Below are 17426 nucleotides of genomic sequence, written 5' to 3' on the forward strand. Positions count from 1 at the left end.
ACACCACAGTCCCCCAGTTTCTTAATGAGAACGGGGTGAGAGACAGTGTTGAAGGCCTTCTGAAAGTCCAGGAAGACTATGTCCACTGCTACCCCTGCATCTCGGGATTTGGTGATCTGGTCATAGAAGGCCACCAGGTTGGTCTGACAGGACCTGCTGCTAATGAACCTGTGTTGGTTGCCCCTAAGCTTAATCTCCCCTGCTGGCCCCTCGTGGATATGCGCCAGAACAATTTTCTCAAAAAGCTTGCCCAGGATCGAGGTAAGACTAACTGGCCTATAGTTTCCCGGGCCCTCCTTGTTCCCCTTTTTGAAGATGGGAACCACACTGGCCCTCTTCCAGTCCTCTGGCACCACACCAGAGCACCACGAGTGCTCGTAAAGCCGTACCAGGGGTCCTGCAATGACCTCAGCCAATTCCATGTGTCACCCCACTGATGCCCTGCAGTCTCCCTGACCATAGCGCCCTGGGCAGTTGCACATCCCTAAGGCCGGCTCTGTGTAAACATTTAACAAAAATGGGCACTGAGACAAGCATGCTATCAGCAGTTGGCTGGCGACTTGTTGTTTTCATACCCCTTTAGGACAAGGTGTATCTGATGCCCAAGTAAAACTGTGACTATGTGAGGGATAAGCACCAATGCAGAAAGCTTGTAGTAGTCTCCAAAGGCAGGTCTCTTGGAGTAGGTCTGCAAAGGCAGACCCAGTCAGAGTCCCCTAGTTTTGCCAAGGAGAAATCTTTTAAAATATTGCAGACATAATGCTGCCCTAATTTAATGACACTCAAGCTGGTTATTTAGCACAGCCTGGGCTTTCAGCCTAAATGTTGTTGATATGATAGCGAGAGAAAAACATCATGTGATAGGCGTGTGTGCTTTCCCCTCTCACTTTCACATTCCTACTTATTAAGATACAGGGTCGCTGTGGCTGACATTACTATGGTTCATAACATCTCCATATTCTTCATCTCTCTTTAATACATATGTATGAATAGTCTGTGCATAAAATCTAATTACAGGATCGAACATTGCACTATCTTTGTAACACTGTTGTCAGGAGTCAAGCACTTTGAGTGTTATAAAGTGGTGTTGTAATAAGGGTAATTATAATCTGGTAGAAGAGAGACAAGTTACATAATGCAATACAGTTGCCTTACAGTTTTATGCAAAATTGGCGGTGGGTATAAATACTACATCCTGGCCAGGTAACCTGTTAAAACACAGGTATTGTACTATTCAAACAGTTTAAATTATAAACAAAATCTCTCTAAATGATATATTTTATATATTAGTGTATTTTTAGGGCCTCTGATATTTCACAAAATGACTGTTTGTGTGTTTGATAGTTGCTTCACAGTAACTTAGCCTCTTCCATGCTCAGAGGAGGATGCATTCAGGCTTAAGTAGTTGCTAATTCTGCTGAAACAGAATAGCTTTTCTGTTGAATAAAAATAGCACACTGTCAGTTATGGAAGAGCAGCTTCCCCTCTTAACACATTTTGGTGCTTCCTTATGTTATTTTTAAAAGCTGGACTGTAGCATTGTCATGTTTTATTTAATACTAGATATATTTTAGCTAACAAGGCTACTTTCCATGGAGAAAAGCATTCAGAACTGCTTATGCTTAGTGGCATCCTACTCCAGGAGGTGCACTTTTCTTAGTGTGGCCAGAATATTATGATTGAATTACTTATCTGTAGCAAAACTGTCTGGATTGCAGGTATTCTGACTTTTCAAAAGCTACAAAGCGATGCACTGTCACACTTGTCCTGTGCTTGTATAACACTATGAATCAGTTCCTTGCCTTATGCTCCTGCTTGTTTGTAAGATCTGAAAACAGCTGAAGAGGGAGCTGAAGAACTCCCGACAGCAACTCATTCACTGCCACCAAACACAGTTTGCTCGAGAATTCTCATACCCGAGTTGACACTGTTGGGGAACACGTGGCCAGCCAGGCTGGAAGCAGTGATGCCATCTGCACCACCACTATCTCCTCTCAGAACACCACAGCCATTTACATCAGAAGGGTAAATTTTAAGTCTCATTTCTAACATTCCTGATGACAAGTATGAACCTAATTCCTTTCTGATTATCAGTCTAGAATATAGCATATTGATAATGTGTTTTGTCCCAGCTGTGATACTTCTTTACACGTCCAAGTCAGGCAGTTGGATTGCATCATCTTTCTCTCTTTCTTTATTAATAAGGCCCAGATATATTTGGCCTGATGTGTCTAAGGGCAGTATTGGTGTCATTGGGACTTCTGATGAAGTGAAGCCAATTAACAGAAAAAAATATTAATTTTAATTAGCCAGGGTCTGGCTATGTAGTGCTTAAGTACTGTAAGTGTATTGCTACAGTATTCCAGACAGCATGGGAATGTATTTAAGATTAGTGATCAGAAATTGTCCAACTCTACTGTCCAGTATATTTTCAGAAAAACATGCTGAAAAATTGAAAAGAGCTACAAGATCAATTCAAGGTTTGGAAAATCTGATTTAATTGTGAAATACTTAAGAAGCTCAGTCAGTTAATCCAAAAATGGATAAGGGTGATTTAATCACAGTCTGTAAGTGTTTCCAGGGGATAGGATTTCTTATAGTACATGGTTCTTTAAACTTACAACAAAAAACGGAAATTAAAAATCTAGTAGTTGGAAAGTGAAGGCAGCCCCATTTCAATGAGTACTAAGATGCATGACTTCACGGGAGGGTAATTAACCACTGAAACAACACCATCACTAGAAGTCTTTTAACTAAGCTGGATTTGTCATCTGCTATTCTGCTGTTCAAATATAAGTAAGAGTTTGATGCCCAAAATTATGGACAAGGTTCTTTGTCTGGTGTTATACCTGAGATGAGACCAGATAATCGGAATGCTCCCTGCTGACCATAATACCTCTGAATCTATTATACATATTAAATATCAAGCCCTATTGTGCATATTGTTTATCTGCTTAGTCTTGAGAGAAGGTTCTATTGTCGCACATAAGCCCAGTCCTTCAAAGTGCTGAACAATGAGAACTGCTGTCAAATTTAATGGGAATTGAGTGTGTTCAACATCTTACTGTGAAAACCTTTAGCAACATGCAGGAAGGAGCACTTAGTTTTAAGTCTCCCTATGCATGACTGCTCTCTCAAAAATTCTCCACTAAAGGGAGATATTAGTCAGGCAGAAGGCTTAGCAGGGTGACTGATGCCTGAAAGACTAACTTTTTGAGATAAACATAAGCTTTCACAGGATACATATAGGCACTCCATATAGATCACCCTAACCAAGGTTATGGCTAAGTGCCTAGGTGTGCAAGCTTTCACAGTGCTTAGGTCACCCTAAAAATGGCACACCATTTTAAGGTTCATTTTTGTCAGAAGTGAACTACCTTTAGATCAGCATGGGATTAACCCCACCTAGTGAATGGTTGCACATGTTCCCAGCACAGCCCCCGGGCTGAGAGAGCCCATCCACTCTCTACAGTCCCAGGCTGTGATGTTTTTACCCCACCAGCCTTTGACCGGGCTATTTTTACTTCCCCCTAACCAGCTAGCTTTTCCCAAATCCACCAGCTCCTTCTCCCCAACATGCCTCCAGTTGCCTGCACCTCCTCCTGACAAGTGGTGAATGCTTACATTTAGCAGTATTTAGGTATGATATGTACACTGTACCAGTATAAAATGTCATCTTTCAGGCAGCTAGTAAATGTCTGGGAGGGAGAAGAAGGGAGCAGTTTCTGTTAGTTACCTGTCACTGGCTGGAATCATTTACACCAATTTAAAATGAAAGAAAATTAGACAAAACTTGAGGCGTTCCAGTAGAACACAACCTGTATTAAATATGATCTGAAAGTCATCTGTTGAAACTAAATTGGTTTATTTGGGAAAAAATTATTTAAATACCTGCCTATGATTTCACTGAGTTATTAAAAGGTGAGACCACAGGGCCATCCATCACTTTTGTTTTAATGAATCTTTAGTAATTAAAGGCCATATTCTCTCCTGAGTCAAGATATCTCATTATGGAAGAGAGGGGAAGGCAAATGTCAGGTTTCTAGTTATGCTTGCATGATTGTCAAGCTATTCTGACCGTTATGTCAATTATAGCAGCCTAGGGGCTGTTCTATACTGTTGGCAGTTGGCTTTTGCCCTTATGTATCAGCTCTGAATTGCTATTATGGAACAAAGCTCTGTCCCATTACTGGCACTTCTTCCGCTTCTAACATGCATATCTACCTTGGGGCTGTTGTATTTAGGGACAAGGATGGCTCAACAGGTTTCTTGCCAATTAGAATTTTCCATCTGCATTTTCAGCTTGGTGACCACTGCCAGTTTGCAACTCAGACCGTATAAAGGATGTAGATTGTAAATGAGAATCTACCCTCAAATGTGTTTACAGTAATCATTTGGAAATGTCATAATTATACCTTCCATTAAGATTGGGATTTGTGCATCTAAACCCCAAAGTCATGTCATCCTGTTGACTTACTCTTTAGAGGAAAAGTTTCAGTTATGTTGTAGAGATACTTCAGGACAACTGTAATGCCACAGGGTCAAGGAATGACAATCTGTCTTTCTTCATGTGCTTCTTTGAGGACATGTTTTGTCCATCTGCATTTATGGTAATGTTGAAAATTGAGATCTATATATCCATCTGCTTGAAAAACAACAGTGTAGCTGAAGTTTTATACTTCCAGATACACACACTCACACACACACATACACTCACACCTCTTAGGGATTTTCCGCCTCTATAATCCCTCTCCCCTTATTTACTATATGCTGCTTAGTATTTAATGATCTAATAATATCCTAATGCTTACATAAACCATTGAACTGGCTCCCTTATGCTCCCTGTGAAAATGACACTTAGACCACTTGTTCCTCTCTTATCCACAAATACTATTGTATTTTTCATTGTGGTCATTAACGGCATCCTAACTTTATTTTTTTACTGTTGGTGACATTTGAGAATATGCTATGAGAGAAACAGACACCAGTATAACCTGTTATCCCAGTGTCCTGTGACTTCTAAGTTATAACAAATCTTTAGTTGCTTAAGAAGCCCCTGCTATGCTTTTATTAAATGTCATTTGGACAAGCTAACTAGAGAGTCCATTTTTCACAATTGATAAAAACATTACATATGCCAGATTTCCCCACTTCCCATCTAATCATTCTTAAATTCAGCAGCACATGGCTGATTCTGGTCTCAGACTGGATGCAATCTGGATTGATACCGTTGATGCAAATGAAGACACATGCCTTTAAAAACTGTGCTATCCCAGAGGCCTGATCCTAGCTCCAAACCCTGGGTTTACAGTGTCTCACTGACCAAATGTATAGATCAATGGCATGCCTTGTGCACTCTTAGTGTCCATCTACAGCTTATTGTCCATTGATAGTGTGGATAATAGATTGAAGTCACTCTTCCCCTATAGAGGCCATAGAGCCACGAAGAGGAAACCTGAAAAGCAGATTGGCACAACATCTCCAAGATGCATGAAGTACATAGCCAGCTTTCAGGGTAATCATAGCTTTCCTGCTTCAAAACACTGCAGATGTAAGGGTCACTTCAGTTTTTGGTTACCAGTTTCTCTCCTGTGATCCTTTGTGACTCTTAATATGCTGCTGAACTAAAACACAAATAAAGTTAAAATGACATTTATAGCCAGTCTTGTAATGAAACAAAGATGGATTTAATAAAGTGACTCAGCAAAACAGAACTAACACTGCAGCTCTTTAGTGTATCTAGGTGAATAGACACTGAGTCACAGCCAAGGGCTTACGTTTAATGTTGCCCATCCATTATGTCTTCTAGATAAGGCTACAGCCTGTTGTAATAATAGACAGGATTATCTCTAGGTGACAAAACCAAATTAGATTATACCTCCCTTGCTAGCTATTTCAAAGTGGAACTCTTACTGAAAAATGAGAGCCTTGGTTGGTTTTTGAAGCTAACTGCAATATGTCTGATCGATCAGCACAGTCTTGTTAAATTTCTGCAGTTTTAGTTAGATGTGATAGTTGGCCAATAAGGTCATCCTTTATCAGTGTTTGAGACATCATGCAGGATGTATGGATTTTATGCTACAGTGGATGCATTGTGTAGCTCTGTCCTCTAAGTGCTATCCTCATTTGTAAGACAGCTTAACAAAACATAATTGAAGAAGCAAGGTGAGGGATTTTTTTGTTTGGATTTTTATTTGGTTTTGGGGCTTCTTTTTTTTAAGATGCCTCTTAAAAAGAAAATCAGTGGCTGAAGTCAAATGCAACAAAGTGATATACGTAGAGCAATTGTTCTGTATTTATAGAGGAAAAAATTGATTAGGAGGAACTTTTGCCATTTAGTAGTAGGTACATGTTCATTTGTGGAATGACCAAAGAACCATAAAGGAGGCATGTTGCTAAAATGTTATGGGCGCTATTCTTGGGGATTTATAAAAGCTTAAAATCAAGTGCTTTTAAGGGTGCAAATACAGCTTTAAATATATGCCAAATATATCAGAAGTCTGTGGCCTTGTATTTTTACTTCAAAAAATGTACAGGAGAGATATCAGTATATATATTTGGGGGCTCAGAATAGTACTATGTAGTTGGCATTCTTGCAGATTTAGCCCAATCCAAGTGCTTTACCGGGAAATAATTCTCATGCCCAAGATCCCCAGACCTGCATTCTGCTTGGATCACATCCTCTGCCTAGAAATCAGGTGCCTATAAAAATGGTGAGATTCTCTTTAATTCAGACCCCAAAGACAGCTTCCTATCGATCCTGAGATTTCTTTGAGGGAGGCCAGTTTTGGGTCAAGGACCAGGCATCTCAAAGGACGGGTTTTTCACTATGATTCTATGCAGTTCTGTTGAAGAAGGTAGGAGATGTCTTACCTTTTCTCTAAAGGCTCCTTCATAGTCCCTTCCTTTACAAGGTGACCCCTCAGACAGTTATGGCCATGGATGTGTCCATCCATGAGGTGGTTCCAAAGGGAAAAATGCAGTGGGAAGGGTTGCTTTTTCTGCTGTAGTGTGGGGCATCCATTCAGATGTCCAGGGCCTTGTGCCATGAGCTCTAGGACAAGCAGGGTAAACCACGCCATCAAACGTCTGGGCAACAAAATGAACTTGTTATGAATTAATTAACATAGCAGTGAAGACACATGGCTCCTTGTAAACCCCTGCACTTCTTCACTGTAGCTCTGTGAAGGCTGCCTGTCTGTTCCAGCATCCCAAGAAATGTGACTAGACCGGAACCTGCTATCCTTTGCCCTCACATCTTATCAGGGAGTGGGTGGGGCAGTCCTTCCTGAAGCTTACCTCTGACTAACACAGGATCATCCTCAGTTTTGGGAAGTAGACCACCTTTATGTACTATGTCCTGCACCTTGTACAGCAGGACCCTGGATCATGACTGGAATACCTAGGCCCTATGATAAAGACAGAATATTAATATGTGACCCTCTAAGGCCTGGTGTAGGTGAGCTGTTGACATACCTCTGTAGTGAACGACCACTATGATAATGCTGTAGTTTTGCTCATCTGCATGTTTTCCATTGTGACCACAATTAACTGGCAGGTCTCGGTTTCTCTGGATGTCAGTTGAATTGTGTAATGGAAACTGTATTTCATTCCCAAAAGTGTTCAAAATAACTATGAACAGGTGCTCCAAAAACTATGTTTTTGTGCAGTATTCTTTATAGCATGCCCATTGCACTCTGGATACGTAACCTTAAAGACATCCCAAGAATTATGGTAATCCCATTATCAGACATTTTGTACTATACCAAGATCATTCAAATGCCAGTTGGCCAGCAGTGAAAATGAGGTTCGTCTAAGTTGGACTGCCAAAAGGAAGAGACAGATGGGTAGGAAAAAAAACCCCATTTATCCTGACTTAAGAGAACCGAAAATGATTGTTCAAATTAGATTTCTGGCAGATCTTATAACAAGTGAATGCTTTGTAGCTTTCTGAGGAAAATTACAGTTTAAGGTCAAACTATATTGAATTAATTTGTTTCCTGAAAAATCAAAGCAAAGCTGGATTAAAAAAAAAAAAAAATCCCTGTCTAAATTAAGGCTCTGTTTTTCATTGTCACTGCTTCTGTTTGGATTTATTTCAAAGGTAAAGGAAAAAAGGAAAGTTCTTTCTGTGTTTTCAGTTGATTTAGTGCTTCAGTGGAATAATGGTCTCCGTCGCTGCAAGTTTAAAGAATGGTTAGTGTATACTGGTTGATAAGTATTTTCTAAGTTAATATGATATCTTAAAGGGATGCCATCCATTTAAAGCCATATTGCTTTTTGGAACTGTTTTGTCCACGTGTGGTAAGCAGTGTTACAAAACAACTATGACAGAAATTAGCTGAAGGGATTGGCATGGCAGGGGGGTTCCCCCTGTTTTTTAATTTGCTTGTTTGCATTTGGCAGTGTTGTGTGTCTAGGCAGTTCTTTCTCTTGCATAGGGAGTGAGACGAACATTTTCAGAATGACTGAAAAGTTGAGCATTTTCAGAATGTGCTTTTAGGTACCTTCTTCTTGGGACTCAGTTCAAGAAAATGTGGGCTTAGCTTTTAGACATGCAGCACACCCTCAGTTTCCATTAACTTGAGGTATTTAGAGTACTAACTTTTCTGCACTTCTGAAAAGCCCCCTGGGTGGATGGGGTGTGTGGGAAGGGCAGTCTGTGACACCCAAAATCAGAGTGCTCTTTTGAAAACATTGACTTAAGTTATCATTGTTTGCTATGTATGGGACCTTTCATGAAGTAACAGGAATAGGGAAAACCTTTCTGGAAAAAACAAGCAAATATAATTTCTTGGCAGGGGGGACCTCTTATACCTAGAATTACTCAAAATTACTTTTTAACTGGGCTGGATTTCAGGTTGCTGGAGTTGTTTTAATTCAGAGTAATTTAGCAGTGTATTCTATATCATATGTCAGAGTTTCATGACAAAATAAGAGGAAATGATTTAGGCCTAACATGCGATGTGCAGATGAATCAAAATGCATCCTAACTTTTGTCCCCAGAAGTGCCATGTTACAGCTGAAATCAGAGGAGCAGAGCTTCATTAGTTCACAGCCTTCTTTCCCTACTAATTTTGCTGCCTTCTGAATACTGCTCCTACTAACTTTTCACTGCTTCCTACGTGCTGTGATCGTAATACAGACAGACAAGAATCTTTAGGTTGTTTAAAATATCACTTCTACTTTTTCATTTCTGAAGTCAAACTGTACCATGTTGTTGGATGTCTAACCACCTAACCTGCTGCCATTCTCCAGACTTGTGGAGATGGATCTGTGGGTTGGATGTGAAAGCCTGAGTGCTCTGGTCCTCATTTTCAGTGAAAAAGAACTTAGTAACACAGAAAAGACGTGTGGGGTTTTTTCTGCTTATCTTAGCACGTTTGAGGTATACATAGTTATCTAAGGCTACACTGCAGCAATTTATGAAATAGTGATATGCTGTAATTGCTAAAATTGTGTATTTTTAGTTGTTGTTTTACATATTTGGCAGTACACAGAATTACCTGGAGGGTTTTTTTTTTTCCTTACATCTTTAATTTCTTGTGTTTAGCAGTAATGTTATAAAGAAGGTAGATATCCCTGTGACTGTTTAACAAGAATAGTTTTGCTTTCTTCTTGGTTTAGGGTCGATGCTCAAGGGAAAACTGCAAATATCTTCACCCTCCCCCACACTTAAAAACACAGTTGGAGATAAATGGGCGCAATAACCTGATTCAGCAAAAGAATATGGCCATGCTGGCCCAGCAAATGCAACTAGCCAATGCCATGATGCCTGGTGCCCCATTGCAACCTGTGGTAAGCATGTTTTTGATTCTTGTTAATTGGTAGACTAACACAGTAAAGAGCCACTGATAATTACAAGCCAGGTGATTGCAGGTAGACTTTGGCTAAAATAAATGAGCTGGGATCAGATTCTAGCAAATGTCAGAAAATTTGGTATGAGCCACTAATTGATGGGGAATGTGGGTACAATAAAGTACCTTCTTGTATCCACTTATAGGGCTTTATTTTACCTTGCCTGTAATAACATTATTTCATGTTATGTTGATTTAATTATATGAGTCTTAATTGGAAAAAGTATAAATATTTCCATCTAGAGTGCCTGCAGATGTACTTTGCTAATGCATAATCTGTGTGCTATAGGCTATGTTAAATTCTTATACTTTCTATTTAAAAATGGAAATATAATAAGTTTATGGTGAATAAAATTCCCCCTTTTTCAAAAGGAATCCCATTGACAGGTCTCCATTTATGAAAGGGACCTTTCTTATAGCATTTCTTGCTATAATAGAATTGTTTTCCCAGTAGCATGTGAATAGCTAAAGTTGAAAAGTCCTGTATGTTAGCCCTGTATGTTCAGTGGCAATTTGATATGCAAGATCAGCTGGTTAAGCCTGGCAGATAGATACATAAGCATAACCATGATTTTTAAGTAGTGAGGAGAGTCTGTTAGAAATCTGTTCTCTGGTCTTGATATGACCTATACAATGGATACTATATTCTACTTTTCTGATAGTTTGATAAATATGCACAAAGTGACATATCAGAAAAGTTGGAAGCTGGTTAGTTTATGCTTCTGCAGTGATCTGCTGATTCAGTGTATATAAACATGACTGTCATCACCCAACCATTTACATACATAGTTGGGAGCTGAACACACAGTACTAGATAAAGCCATGATGTAATTCCAGTGAGGTCTGTTGCGTTAAACTGATGATAAATTTGGTCCAGAGTCCTTTATAGCTAAACAACTATTCAACTCTTAGAGAACACCAGTAAACATATGAGCAGGGCCAATATGTTCTACACAAGCCAGAATAATGCAGCATAATGACAGAACGTCTCTCATTCAATTACAAATATTTGCATTAAGACTGCTCCCCTAATTTGCTATAGCAGTTGATGATTTCTGAAGTAGAATTCACACTTCAACACCATCCTTTACCTGCATTAAAATGTCTGATTTGTGTCTTTTTAACTTTGTTTTTACTTTAAAATACTGTAGTAATAATTTAGAATTCCCATAAGTACAAGTAGAAACTTTGCCAAAAAATCAGATCAAGGTTTATCATAATTGTGTGGGTCTAAAATACAGGTCATTATTTTTTATCATGTTTTAATTAGTTAATACAATTATTATTCTCTCATAGAACTTTATGCCTCAGTCATTCCAAAAAGGAGGGGGGGAGTGCAGTACAAGGTGGGAGGGATCTCCATATTTTATCGACACTGATACCAATTATCAATACAACCCAGTCAAGGTGAGAACACGTTATGTTTTAATTTTGTTTTGATAGGCCTTTTTTCAAACTAAAAATAATGCTGGTTAAATACTTTTTAAAGGAAAGTAATTAAACCCATGTTAGTGTATTAACACCAGAATGTTAAGTCACAATACTAATATAGGAGATGACTGACGAACGTATAATCCAGATGGTACTGTGGTCTTTCCTAAAAATGGGGGCTTGCCAAAGGCCTCAGCCTCTGAGTTGGCACCATTGACTACTTTGTGCTTTCTGATATGAAATTATCATAGTCTTTGCTTGATTACACAGATAACTCAAGTGAAGAAACGTACCTCATGGGTCATGTCATCAAAGTAGCCCCACATCACTCTTTACTCTCTATTTTTTTGTCCCTGTACCCATAAATGTAAACATACAAGTGGTTTGTGTGCCCAAGAAGGTATTTATTTCCTCATTGGAGTGCCCTGTTATGCCACTTGTATAAGCAAATTCAAGTTTTGGACCAGGTGAAAATTTGGCCATCCAAATCTAGAGAGGGGTTTTGAAAATGATGGCAGTAATACAGTCCTGTAATTAAAACACTTATTTGCTTATTGTTTAGCCAAATGTCTCTGCCTTATGCTTTGTACATATCAGCAGTATAGAGAGCCTAAAGATAAACTGAAATAACATTTCTATTTTAAAACAATCCTCTGAAATATTAGTCTTTGCCAAGATAAACAAATGTTAATTGATGTAACAGTTAGTTTATTATTAAAGTCAGTAGGCTAGATTCTGTCTTCTGTTGCATTTGTGCAATTTGTAATAGAGGACAGGATTTGAATATTCTAAAGATTTTGTTTATGTCCAAAGAACTCTTTCGCATTAAGGGACAAAATACTTGCAGATGCAGTTTTTCTATATCACAACGTGAGTACAAAAATAATATCATTTTTACTTTCAAAAGCCATGTGCATGCAGTATGTGTTTTATTTGTACCCACAATATTGATTGCAAATGGATGCCTTTCTAATATATTTGCTCTAAAATAATTTTTTTAGTACAGCTAAAACAAATGTTATTACAGAGTATCCCTAGAAAGAAATATTTCATGTAGAATTCTGTTTTAATTCTTGTTCTGTTTGATATGTCTGGTTTTAAAAAAATCAATAACATGGTTTAAAAAGGAAAATGAATTACGTTATAGAGGAGCTCCAAGTTAGGAAGCAATCGCATGTTCTTAAAAATCATATGTTTGTTTGACAAATGTTTTAATGATTTTTGCTACAAGTAGTACTCGTGAATGCTATATCTGGGAAAGAAATAGAGAAAAATATATTCCTCTATTTTTTTTCCAGTTTATTTACTTTTGTTCTTTTCTTGTCCCTTAGACATGTTCTATTTCTCTGATGGAGTCAGTAGATTTCCCATATGGTGGAACAATTCAAAGCAAGGCCTAGTCTAAATTATAAAGTTTTCCTGGCAGAACATACTCAGTGTCCCTCTGCTGCTGCAGGACCTCTTTTCTGCTGGCAGAGGTACTCTACCTCTCCTGGGTGGACTGAAGCTACAGAAGTCAGTTACAGATGCATGTAGATACTCCCCTACAGTCCATTGGTCCATTCAGTATCTGGTGCCCTCCCAGAGAGCACTTTGCCTCCTGGCGATCCAGCTGCTGAATGAATGGAGCCTTTAAAAGTGTGTGGATGTATATGCAGTGTGTGGGTTTACATGGTGGCTTGGCACTGATAGCTCTTGTCTGTCAGTAGATGCAAGTGGGTACAGACATAGCCCATGATTTCATTCTTTTTTTTTGTAGTTATTTTAGTGGTTCATTTAAATCATACTTAAATTTTGTAAAAACTAACTTGAAAATGTATGCTTTAAACTTTGGTTTAAAAATTCTAATGAAATAAATGATCAAGGCTGACTTTTTAAATGGTATACTCCTAGTAAGATACCTAACTGATATTTTACCAACCTGGTATTAGCAAAATACTAAAAATTAATTGATGTTGAAAGTACATAGGAAGTGTGCAACTTGGCATCCCACTGCTTTCATGGAGACCTTAAGGTTACATATATGTATAAGTGTAGCATTAAGGGCTAACATTGTTGTCTTAATATCTTTTCTGTAAGTATCAGTTCCAAAAAAATCCTATATAGTAAGAGGAATGTTACTTTGCCTTTCAGTATAGTAACAGTAGCCATTTGTATTTGGACAGCCCAACATTTTGAAAATGGAAGCTTAAAGTTAAGTTCATAAGCCTATATATGACCACCTAAGCACTCATCTAATGCAAAATTTTGGAGAATTGAGATAAAAAAGAGAGGGTATAGACTTTCTGCAGGACTTGAGCAATATTTTCCTGTGGTGCTGAGTCCATCATCTCCTAAGTTTCTTCATTGTAGTGATGCTGACCAATATCTAGACTTACTACAAGATAGTCCAGCAGAACAGGGTACAATCATTTTCAGTCTCAGCTCATAAAGACACTTTGTAAGGAGGCAAAATCCTCCTCATGTTCAAGTTGTACTGACTTTTAATCCAGGGAGATGCTTGTTTTTGCACTCTGAATTTCCAGGATTCCAACAGGTCTCAAGATCATTTAATTATGTTTAAGAGGTCACCATGCTCTACAGAATTCATGCCATCTCTCTAATGTAAAGAGGCTTTAAGAAAAAATAAGGTCCCTATCACAATAGACACTGTAGAAACTCCTAAATGTTATGTGTATTAAACACAACGATCTCACTGAAGTCAGAAAGACTCTATGTTAGTAAACTCCATGGATATATACTATATTTACTTGAATACAAAATGAGGTTCCCCAGCACCCCCAACTGGCACTGGGGGAAAACCATTTGTCTAATGATTGCGTACAAAGCAACCACATTAGATACCTTGTTTGTTATTGAACTGTTGCCAAAAGTAGCATATGCTCAGTAATGGAAACTAACTATGAAGCTGATTAAACGCCGCTAACACTGAGCATGGCTATAAAACACTTTGCCCACAATGGGCAAATATGCTGATGTCAGCCTACTATAAGGATAGGTTAGTGCAGCCCATCTGAATAAGATATATGTTAGTGCCTGTTAAGCACAGCCCCCCTCCACGCTAACTTCTTTTTCAAGTCATGGTGAGCTACTACATTGCATACATTTTTACTTTCTCTTCACTCCCACAGCTGAGCTGCTCCTTTCTTTCCTAAAGAATCCTGTTTCTTCATCAGCCTTAAGTGCCTGGGAAACATCACTAAACAGGGCCCCAAACAGTTCACCCAGAATCCCTATGTCTCTCTCTGCCTGTTGCATATGATTAGCGTGGCCCTGCCCTCCATGAGGCAAGGTTGCCCTACACCTCATCTGCATATAGATTTTTGGAGCATCCCAAGATTCGTGACAAGAACATCTGACTCCAGTCATAAGTGGGGGCCTAATTAGCACAAGAATCCTTTTTGGGGGATATCTGGAGAACACATACACAGTGAACAGGGCTGAGCTGTGGGGTCAGTATGAATTGAAGTTGTGTTGACTCTGCTGGAGCCCAGCCCAATGAACTATATGCTAAGTCATGAGCCTTTGGCTTTAGACTGATGTTATGCATAATTTTTACTACATATAAGTACTTATATAAGTGCTGCTTGAAAGTGTGTTTATGGAGTACCTGTGCTAAAACTTACAGCAGTTTCCAAAAAAGGTAAGGAATTAATTCTGGATGAACTAAGTATATGGGTACTATATGCAAATTGTGACAACTATGTTTAATTTCAAGGTCATCGTTTATCAAATTTGATCTTCACTTCCACGTGCAAAGGGAGAGCAGGGTTTGACAGTAAGGCAAGGTGAAAAGAGTTGCCAGGGGAAAAAGTTGGGGAGAAGCAGCAGGTAAAAGGGCTAACTGACTCCCCAGATTTATTTTCCCTGCTGTAGCAGTAGCAGGGGGACAAATTCAAGGCAAACCTCCAATAATTAGATTCTATACTTAGAAAATTGTAATGAATTTATAAATTTTCCATATATGGAATCTAATTTCTGGGCATCATCCTATAATCAGGGTTGTCTTCTATTTGAGTAAATACAGTATTAATAATTCCCTCAGGCTTCTCAGTGCTTCACACTTCTACTTTTCAGCACCACCCAGAATATTTAAATTAAAGAATTGTGCTGATTTATGTGAGTTCGTATCAGGGGCATCATTTTGTTTCCATTGATGTTTCAATGGGAGCAAGATTGTTCATTAAAATACCATGAATGTTTGTGTAGATGTATTATTGCCTTACTTCTACACTGGTCATGTCTACATGTGTGCTTTAGTGCGCAGTAGCCTATTTTACTGCACATTAGGCCATCATGGCAAAAACCATGCTAATAAGGTAATGCGAGGTAAAATTTGGCTACTGCACATTGTTTCACTAAAAAAAGCATGCACTTTCACTACTGTGTATGAGGTTAGCCCAATGTTCATTTAGTTAGTATCTCGCATTAGAGGGCACCTATACGTGAGCACAGAGGCCGCTCTGATGTGCTGGAATTCCAGCACATCAGAGTAGACTCAAGTAATCAAGTCTTCTGGAGCATGGCAATTGCCACACTCCAGCAGCCTCATGTGTCTCGTGTATCAGCATCCCCGTACTTAAAAAATGGTAGTGGGGATGCTTTATCTAGGAGTCACTCTAATTAAAGCACTGCTCCACCCCCCCACCCCTACCTCTGGAGCACATAAAAAATTCCCAGAGGTACTAACTTTAATGTGCAGGAGCAAAGGAGCATTAATGAATGTGTAGAACCAGCTGATAAGGCTCACACATGGTGGGAGCATGTTGATGGGATATACTTCTTGGTAGCAGACTGGGGGTACCCCGGAAGTGGTGCAGAAATGGCCTCAGAGTCTTGTTGATTATCAACAAAAAGGAGGTTTCTTTAAAGTACTAATTATTGCAGGCACAGGTAGCCTTTTTGTAAAGGCTAGCTATATTGTAAATTGCTTTCTCAGAATGTTTTCAAACAAGTGCCTTCTAGGATTAATTGTTTTGAAGGGGAGGGGTTTTAAGGAGAAGTGAGCAAAATCAGCAGAGCTACTTCTGAATTAGTTGTAAAAAAATATTTTAGCATGTTTTTCAATAAGATTATTTTTTTATTACTTTGGAAAATGACCAAAGCTAAACAGCATTTGTCTTTAGATCTCTCAAAGTCCAAAGCTCAGTTTGATAAGCCTAGGGTAACTGATACTAGTTATGAACATTCAAAATTGGCCATTCTGTATATATGCATTCAGTTTTTCTGGACTTTTTTTTAGTATACTTTCAGGACATATCAATGAATGATATATTTTGCTTTAAGACACTTGTTTGGTATACAGGCTGAGTAGGATCCAGTTAATGGTGGCTGTGTTGGGGCTGACTCAATTGCAACCCTGTGATCAGAATTCCAGATCTGGGAAATCATTAACCAATTATCAGACTTGCACCAAAATAGTTCTAAATTGCTTTGTTTATTTTTTTGTCACTGAGAATCCTAAAAATGGAATGATAATAAATAGAAATATTGAAATACCATTATTGATAATATCAAATAAATGAAAAAACATTCCACAAGAAAACTTATTCACACCACGTTGATTTATCCAAGTAGCTAGATTTGAAATACATTTGGGATGCGAATAGTTGCAGGAAATATTTTGCTGTGGCTGTAATTTACAGGAGCTTAGGTGTGTCAGCAAAATTACAACCAAAATTATTTAGGGTTAACATATATCTGGGTTTTCCTGGACATGTCCTCTTTTTGGGTCCTCCAAACTCCATCCCGGCCATTTTTTAAAATACAAACAGACATCCGGGATTTTGCTCTGCTCAGCATTGAAGTTTTTCCCGGCTTGCCTAAGCACTTCCTAGCTTGCCCTAGCAAGATGCTGGTTGGGGCTGGGGGGAGCAGGGGTGGGCAGTTGGAGGCAGGGGCCATCACATATGAGTGCACACACATGCACGTGGCCAGCATGCAGCCAGGCAGGGTGGTGGGAGCAGCCCCAGCAGCTGCATGCAGGTAAGTCTATGGGGAAGGGGGTTGGAGGGCCAGGGCCTGGGGACTCTCATGTGCGTGTATGTGTGTGGAGGGGAGGGGGGGGAAGATGGCTGCCAGTGCTGGGAGAAGGTGTCCTGACACTGGGGCTGCAGCAGGGAGGGGGGGGGGGGCACC

The 17426-nt window shown here is 39.1% G+C and overlaps 1 protein-coding gene across 17 annotated transcripts in view; it reads left to right on the forward strand.

Annotated features, from left to right (window-relative positions):
- MBNL1 (muscleblind like splicing regulator 1) overlaps positions 1–17426 on the forward strand; it is a 227492-nt gene that overhangs the window by 163199 nt on the left and 46867 nt on the right. For 11 of the 17 annotated variants that reach the window (XM_019503152.1, XM_019503166.1, XM_019503157.1 and 8 more), the window contains 3 exons: positions 9628–9798; positions 11154–11264; positions 12102–12158. In XM_019503152.1, coding sequence (XP_019358697.1) covers positions 9628–9798; positions 11154–11264; positions 12102–12158 — 339 coding nt within the window. Of the gene's footprint in view, positions 1–1826; positions 2026–9627; positions 9799–11153; positions 11265–12101; positions 12159–17426 lie in introns of all 17 variants that reach the window. The other 6 variants (XM_019503159.1, XM_019503160.1, XM_019503161.1 and 3 more) reach the window with 3 other exon arrangements.

Source organism: Gavialis gangeticus, unplaced genomic scaffold (genome assembly GCF_001723915.1).
Source record: "Gavialis gangeticus isolate Ggan-Ray unplaced genomic scaffold, GavGan_comp1, whole genome shotgun sequence".
NCBI classification, from domain to species: domain Eukaryota; kingdom Metazoa; phylum Chordata; order Crocodylia; family Gavialidae; genus Gavialis; species Gavialis gangeticus.